The sequence below is a fragment of the Nannobrachium achirus genome (assembly GCF_963921795.1).
Source record: "Nannobrachium achirus genome assembly, chromosome: 18".
Classification (NCBI taxonomy): Eukaryota; Metazoa; Chordata; class Actinopteri; order Myctophiformes; family Myctophidae; genus Nannobrachium; species Nannobrachium achirus.
In genome coordinates this window covers 14,246,428-14,254,449 of record NC_137825.1, presented here as the reverse complement: position 1 = coordinate 14,254,449, position 8,022 = coordinate 14,246,428, and the positions used below count along the sequence as shown (strand labels likewise).

The 8,022-nt window shown below is 45.5% G+C and overlaps 2 protein-coding genes across 2 annotated transcripts; one reads left to right on the top strand and one right to left on the bottom strand.

The window, feature by feature from the left end:
- Positions 1-1,563: 1,563 nt before the first annotated feature.
- LOC308302896 (dynein regulatory complex subunit 4-like) lies at positions 1,564-2,661 on the bottom strand (the record flags this gene model as incomplete). The annotated part of the gene is made up of 1 exon (XM_080747214.1): positions 1,564-2,661. One exon carries the CDS (start codon positions 2,659-2,661, stop codon positions 1,564-1,566), a length of 1,098 nt encoding a protein of 365 aa, XP_080603340.1.
- Positions 2,662-3,141: 480 nt separating this feature from the next.
- LOC308302895 (dynein regulatory complex subunit 4-like) lies at positions 3,142-4,182 on the top strand (the record flags this gene model as incomplete). Its single annotated transcript, XM_080747213.1, has 1 exon — positions 3,142-4,182. One exon carries the CDS (start codon positions 3,142-3,144, stop codon positions 4,180-4,182), a length of 1,041 nt encoding a protein of 346 aa, XP_080603339.1.
- Between the last annotated feature and the right edge of the window lie 3,840 nt (positions 4,183-8,022).

The window sequence follows — 8,022 nt, the reverse complement described above, 5'->3', positions numbered from 1 at the left end:
GATGATGATGATGATGATGATGACAGACCCACATGACGTCACGTGTGGTGGGTCAAATATCAGTATTTGGTGCAATGGAAAAAAACGTATGGTCATACACACAAGACCAGATCACGCATTGGAGCGGTTCGCACCGCTCAAAAATGAATAAATATAATGTGGCCTGATCCATTAAATTGCATCTGTAGGGTGTGATTGATGAAGTTGAATATGTGGCATTTATTCATCCGTTTGTTACTGTTAAATAAAATCACACCTGTGTGCAGTGAGTGGTGCTGATGATGCTTTCACTTGGAAAACTTGTCAAGTTGATACCATGGGAAAACACTCTGAAAAACACGTATTGGAGCGGTCAGCACCGCTCAAAAATACAATAATAATAATATCTCGAATTTATATAGCGCTTTTCTGAAAGTCGACACCTTAAATGGGGCATAAAAAAGAGAACAAAGACAAAACAATTTTATTCATGACTAAAAAGACACTAAGACTATAGTATATATAATAAAATACATTAAAACCAATTAAAACCGTAAGGTGGGTTAGCTGGAGAAAGCAATATGAAAGAGGTGAGTTTTGAATGTTTGGATGGTGGGGGCATCTCTGAGGGCTTTGGGGAGTGCATTCCAGAGGGTTGGGGCAGCACAAGCGAAAGCTCTGTCGCCCCAGGAACGTGTTTTGGTCTTAATGGGGACAACAAGGAGGTTTGTGTCACCAGACCTGAGGGAGCAGGAGGGGCCATAAGGTTCCAGGAGATCAAGGAGGTATGGAGGAGCAAGGTTGTTTAGTGCTTTATAGGTGTTTAGGAGTACTTTGAAGTGCATTCTGTGTTTGACTGGGAGCCAGTGAAGGTCACGGAGGACAGATGTAATATGGTCTCTTGAACGGGTACTTGTGAGCAGGAGGGAAGCTGAATTCTGGACATATTGAAGTTTATTGAGGACTTTGGAGGTGGTGCCAGGGAGGATATACTGTTGCAATAGTCGAGATGGAATGTAATGAAGGCGTGGATGAGTGTTTCAGCTACAATACAAGTAAAAAATACAACAAAAGAGGCTTTAGGTGAAACTGTAGGGGCTCGATTGATTGATCAAGGTGTATCTGTCTGTAGTTGTTCTATAACTGTACAAAAAAGTGGATCAGGATGGTTAGGAGCACATCAATAAGGTGATCTAGTCATTCCCTCAACTGGTCAGGCTCCTTGCTGCACTCTCACCTCTCCCCGCCACCTCCTTGTCTGTCGCTCCCTGTTGAACTTACTCACACACTCACACAGACCCTCTTATGGTTCAGAGGTGGGTCGCCATCAACAAAACAATGGGTCCTTTATGGGTCCATTTGGTTCCATCCGCACCATCTCTGAGTTACAACTGAGGATTGTACAGCGTAAATTGAGGGTTTGTGGCCTAATGGATATTAAACAGTCTTTTAAATCAGGGTTGAGTCATAGCTGTAGATAACAAAGTGCCCAGTCTTTGGGAAGGACGAGACGTTTTCTCATGGGAGTGCATGCAGAGGAGTGCATGCAGAGGTCTTGCTTTGCCGGACCTTATTTAACCGAGCTCACGTCTTCTCCTGGTCACCCGGCGGGGCTTGCAGCGTCCGCTGATCCAGCAGCAAGCTCTTAAAACCACTCTTCTGCTGCATCTCCTGAATGACCTGGTTGTACTTCTTCTTCAGGTCCGTGTACACCTTGGTCAGCTCGTTGTTCAGCTGTATTAGCACCTCGTGCTTGTATTCCATGTCTTTCATCTCCTTCACGCTGACCGCCAAACGCGCCCTGAGATTTGCCATGTTGGTGATTTCCTGTTCGTAGTGGCGCAGCCGTTTCTTACACTCGATGTCCTTGTCCTTGACATTCTTCTTCATGGTGCTGAGATCTGCAGACAGGCGCGTGTACGTGGCGACCACCTCCGTCATCTTCTCTTCCCTTCTTTTCGCTTTGGCCTTTTCTTTATCCAATAGTTCATTCATTTCCGGCACTCTGTGCTTAATGCTGCTGTATTCAATCTTAATGTTCTTATACTCCTCCGTCAGCATGGCAATGCGGCTGTTGTATCGCTCCTCTGTCTCTCTCACTTCTCTCCTCCTCCGGAGGTCCTGCTCTCTCTCACTGATGCTCTCCTTCTTCTTGTACTTGTCTTTGGTGTCTTTGGTCTGCCTCTCAAAGTCCCCCCTCATTTCGGTGATTGCTTCGTCGTGTTTCAGCTTGAGTTCTTTCTCGAGGGTCTCGCAGGCGAGCTCCTGCTCCTTGCGTCGCAGCTTGAGATCGCGGATGCGCTGGCGGAGCTCGTTCTCCAGCTCCGCGTGCTCCTTCTGCATCTGATCGATGCGCTCGGCGCCGTTGGCCTTCTCCTCGCAGACGGCCTGGTGGTGCTCCAGTTTCAGATGGTTCAGCTGAGCCTTGTACTCGTTGATCTCCGCCCGGTGGCTCTCCTCGGCCTCCTCCATCTCCGCGTCCTTCTTGTACAGCTCGACCTTTGTCGTGTGGTTGAGCTCAGCCTTGCAGCTCTTCCAGAACTCGATCATCTTGTTCCTCTCCTGCGTCAGGTAGTTCATATCCTTCTTCTCTTTCTCCATCGCTTCCTGAAGCTCAAGAAGCTCCTTCTCGGCGTCCGGTGGAGGCGGCTCCGCATCTTTCTTACCCTTCTTGGGAGGCATCGTGAAACACCAGACGGAAGCGTAGTAACTGAGACCTGGGACCTGGATTCACTGGACATCTATATGTGCCTTAGGGTGTGACTTCACACAGAGCACCAACTGTTGCCCAAATATGGATGCCATGGGAAACTATGGTAATAAACATGTTTCTGCTACCAGCGCTCTGTGTGTGTGTGTGCTCTGTGTGAGTGCGTGCGTGTGTGCGTGCGTGCGTGCGTGCGTGCGTGTGTGTGCGTGCGTGCGTGCGTGCGTGTGTGTGTGCGTGTTTCACTCTCTGATGAAGGCTGGATAGTCGGGGGGGGGGGAAACACCTGCTTAACACATCTCCAACATAGTCCCATCGCCCATCGGCAGTCCATATTTGGGCTAACGTTTTGTGCTCTGCATGACGTCACACCTATGGCACATAAGGATGTCCAATAGCAAACCAGTTGTTATTTATTATTTCATGTTACTGGGTCTTTTGGCCACGATTACACAATGCCACCCAAGAAAGGAAAGGGAAAGAAAGAACCGGAGCTCACACCGGAGCAGAAGTGTGAGGCAGCTAGAAATGATTTGGATGCCATACAAAAGGAAGCGCGATACCTTCGGTACGAGAGGGACAAGATCCGTAGCTTCTGGCTTGGGTGCAGAGACGAGCTTACGCAGAAGGCAAAGGTTGACCTGGTGCAGAAGGATGCAGAGGTGGAGGACGCGGAAGAGGGCCACATGGTGGCGCTCAACGAGTACAAGCACCAGTTCAACCAGATGAAACTGGATCAGCACAGGGCTCTCTGCGAGGAGAAAGCAAAATGCGCACGGGCCATCGATCTAATGCAGCAAGAGCACGCAGAGCTGGAGAACGAGCTCCGTGGGCGCGTCCGCGACCTCAAGGTGGAATGCAAGGAGCAAGAGCTCGCCTGCGAAGGCCTGGAAAAAGACCTGCAACTGCAACACGACGCGGAACTGACGCGAATGAGAGAGGATTTTGAGACACACATCAGAGAAGCCAAGGACAGGTACGAGAAGAGTGAGATCTTGAGAGAGAGAGGGCAGGACCTCCGGAGGCGGAGAGAGGTCAAGGAGACAGAGGAGCGATACAACGGCCGCATCGCCAAGCTGAGGGGTCTATATAAGTACATTAAGGGGGAATACTTTGAAATTAAAAACACGGCACCACAACTGGAGGAACAGCTGCATCTCATGATCAAGAAGGACGAGAGGAGATCGGCGAAGATGGCAGACATGAAGGAACAGAACAAGCGTCTGACCGCGCAGCTGGTCGCGCTGCAGGTGAAGGCCCAGGAGGACAATCTCGAGTTTAAGGGTCAGGTGAGCAGTTTTGAAGTGGAGATGTCCAAGATGGCCAACATCAAAGGACGCCTGATGGCCAACATAAAGGAGATGAAGGACATGGAAGACGAGCACCAGGAGGTGCTGCAGCTCTACAACATCACCAAGGTGGAGAAGGCTGAGCTGGAGAAGAAACTGAACCAGGCCATTAAAGAGAGGAAGCAGATGCTCAGCTCAAGTAAGTAATTAAAAAAGTAAGTAAGTCCAACATCTAATTAGTTCTGCATTGGTTAGGTTTAGGTTTAGGGTTAGGTTTAAGGATAGCATTCACCAGGATTGCAATCACAAGCGTCAGACTAATGGGACGTCGGAACAATGATATAGGTGAAATCTCAGGTTTAGATTTAGCATTCACCAGGTTAGCATTCACCAGCATCGAACTATCAAACGTAAGGTTAAGGGAATAACTTTAGCATTTGTTTGTCAAATATATATTTCTGAGCCGTGGTCTGGCTTTTCCGGGATGCGAAGAGTGCTCTACATCTGGCCTACATCTTGGCAAAATGCGCGCTCAAAGTTTGTTGTACGCACAGCCACACAGGGTCATATTGGCCAAGCTTCGCGGGGCGCTTTATGAAATGAACTCATAAATTGCACCGCTCACTTCACACCAGGTGTGATTTTTTTGTATTTGTTTAAATTGTTCTGTGTAAAATGTTACACACGAAGATAATGATTTTGTGAGTGTTTTATTTTCATTTATTTATAGAGCTTATAGATTTTGCACCGGAAGGCAATGTTTAGTTTTTAGTTTTTAGCAGTTTTTTGTTTACACTCTAAGTACACGTACAAGTAGTTCTGTACTTAAGTACAATTGTGAGGTACTTTTACTTTGAGCAGGTCCAAATGTCAATACTTTCTACTCCACTACATTTTATTTGAAAACTTTAGTAACTATAGTTACTTTGTAGATCTTAATTATTATTACAAAATATACATTAATCACTTCAGGCCTATTAAAACCTGTACTATTTGAAAATAGCCAATCTACAAGCTCGCAAATTGTTATCCATTTCAGACATTCATTCATTCATTTTCTATGAGGGCTCACTTCTTGCATGTCTATGGGAGAAGTGATAACTACCTCCGCCTCTGGCCTCCTGAAAGGTGAGTTTTCAGGGCAGTTTTGAAGGAGGCCAGCGAGCTACTGTATATATTTTAGGGGAAGTTGTCAAGGAATTCCACATCTGGGTGGCAAGGGGAATTTACCCATGTTTGTCATACAGCTTTGTATTATCAGATCGTTGTGTTGTGTCTACATTTCAAAAAATAGCAGATCTACAAGCTCATAGCCCGGCACTTGTTGCCACACTATGAGCTTGTTTGTATATCTGCTATTTTTCAATAGCTAAAGTATAAAATAATTTCAGGTCTTAATGGGTTTTAATGAAAGTGACAGTACCCCTTTTAAAGTGACAGTACCCCTTTAGATGACAGTCCTACTTTAAGTGAATGTACTTAGTGACTTTACATCACCATCTGTCATTGTTTTCTTATGTGACAAGCCAGTGTGATATATGTTTCATTCTGTTCAGTTACATTGGTCATTGGGGTTAACAGTAGCCCATAGCATAGCATATGCCAGATGGGCATAAACGGGCATATGTCCGATACGCTTGAGGATTGGTGGATTGATGAGCTTCAAATGACACTCTGACCAGACTATAAGTGGGATAATTTCCATGATTGGTCAAGTTTCACTTACTATAAAACAGGCAAAGCGAGCACAAACCTCTAGTATTATAAAAATCACACCCGTGTGAACTGAGCGGTGGTTTACCCACCTCATAGATCATGTGTACCGATTTTTGTGACATTTGAAGAAAATATGTAGGAAAAGGAGCAAAAAGTGTGTTTTGGAGAAAATTCAAGATGGCGGAAAATCTATCCTGGCGCAAATGGGCGTGGCCTATATGGGGAGATGCGTCTTGACCCAAGGAATCCAGGGAAAAAAGAATTTTAATTTTCCGATCTACGGTTCAAGAGTTACGGGGCAAAACGTAAAGTGGGCCGTTATAGCGCCACCATGAGGCCGAGTGATGTAATTATTTTTCGATTCATTCTTAAAATCATTATGAATCTCCTCTCCGAGGTTTGAAACTGTAGCTCCTATGGTTTACGAGAGAAAAATACTTGAAAGTGATTTCTTGCATTGTCCCATTATAAGTCAATGGGGACAATTAAGCGTCGTTTTTTGCCGATTACGTCGGCATGGTAAGGCGGATCGGAACGAAAGGTAATAGAACACCATTCCCGGCCGAGCCGCACATTTTGATGTATATATTGCGCGAGTGGCGTAAATGGTGCGGCACTAGTTACGCGCCGAAGTTTAGGCTACATACAGACAGACACGGACGGAGACCCACACACACGGCCACATATAGGAGCGTTGTGACCACCGCTCAAAAACTGGTAAAACATTGGCCAAAAGCTCCTATAATTCCAAGTGCTTATGAGGGTGGGGGTCCCCAGTACAGATATGATTATTTTGTGGAGTCACTGCCTGAAAAGATTGAGGACCACTGGTCTAGTGTTTAATTCAGACCAACAGTCTATTCTATATAATAATTTGAGTCTATAACGAAATGTGTATTTCTCTTCAAAATGTATAAACACCACCCTTCAGTATCTTTTTGACCCTGGGGAACATTCAGCTTCACCCAGCTGACCACTGCTCGCAGGGGACAATGTGTCGTGATGTGACATTGTGAGCTTGCTGATCTGCTATTTTCAAATAGCCGATGTAAAGCAGTGAAAACTCAGTTGCTTCTCTTATTTTAATAGACCTGCATGGCCACTTGTGTCTTTGGCAAAATCGGAAGTGAAAAAGATGTTGAATGACGCAGCACACAGAAAAGATCAATGGTGCCCTGGAGAAGGTCAGGAATAATGAGAATATAGAAAGCTGGATGCCTGATTCAAACTTTCTTAAACATTTCCCCTCTACAACAGTGCACATGTGTAATATATTGTTAAGTCACCTCTGGTGTAATAATTCAGCTATCCATATCCCCATCAAACTTCCCAAATCAGGTCTTAAACCTATGACCTTCCACTCACTAGGTAGTCTCTCTTCCCATTTACCTTTGATACTCTCTTGACCTGAATTGGTTCTCAAACATTTTCATGTGAAAATGATGTATTTGGCCACGGACCCCCATGTGAAAAGATTTATACATTCTTTAAAAAGCATTCCAAATTTCGCAATATGTTTGCAATCTTGATGCATTGGCAGAGATGGGAATCAAACCTACAACTTCCAGCGAACCTTTAAAATTACTGATACATACTAAAGCCCGCGGTTTCTAATTCTATGAAATGGAAGATAGCTGTCATCAAAAGTCTTCCAGCTGTCAGTCAGTAGACAGGACAGCAGCACCAACACCAAACAGTGAGGTGGGAGGAGTGCAGTTCAGGAAGTTGTACTTTTTACCGTGCTTACATAAAAGCTCAGATAGGTGTCATTACTTTTGCCATAACCACCTGCATGTGTGTGTGTGTGTGTGTGTGTGTGTGTGTGTGTGTGTGTGTGTGTGTGTGTTTGTGTGTGTGTGTGTGTGTGTGTGTGTGTGTGTGTGTGTGTGTGTGTGTGTGTGTTGCACTACAGACATATGCGTGAAACATCTTCTCCTTATCGTCTGAGAATGGCCACTGGGGGCGCCGTACTAATGCATTCTCAATGGAAGGTTGTTTGGTGTTTTGTCGTTGCCGTGTCTCTTCAAGAGCGTACAGGCTGCGGTTGAGCTAGAGACACGGCAACGACAAAAAACCAAACAACCTTCCATTGACAATGCATTAGTACAGCGCCCCCAGTGGCCATTCTCAGCCGATACGGAGAAGATGTTTCACGCAGCTGTGTGAGTCCAGCCTGAGAGAGAGTGGGTGGGGTGACTCAGCTAATTAGCTATAAATAGCGCTTAGGTGTGTGTTTGGGTCTGTTCGGGAAGGAACTCCAGCTCCACACTGCTGCAGGTAACTGAACCGTCAAACATTTATTAGTTTAATATAACTGAAGCATCACACATT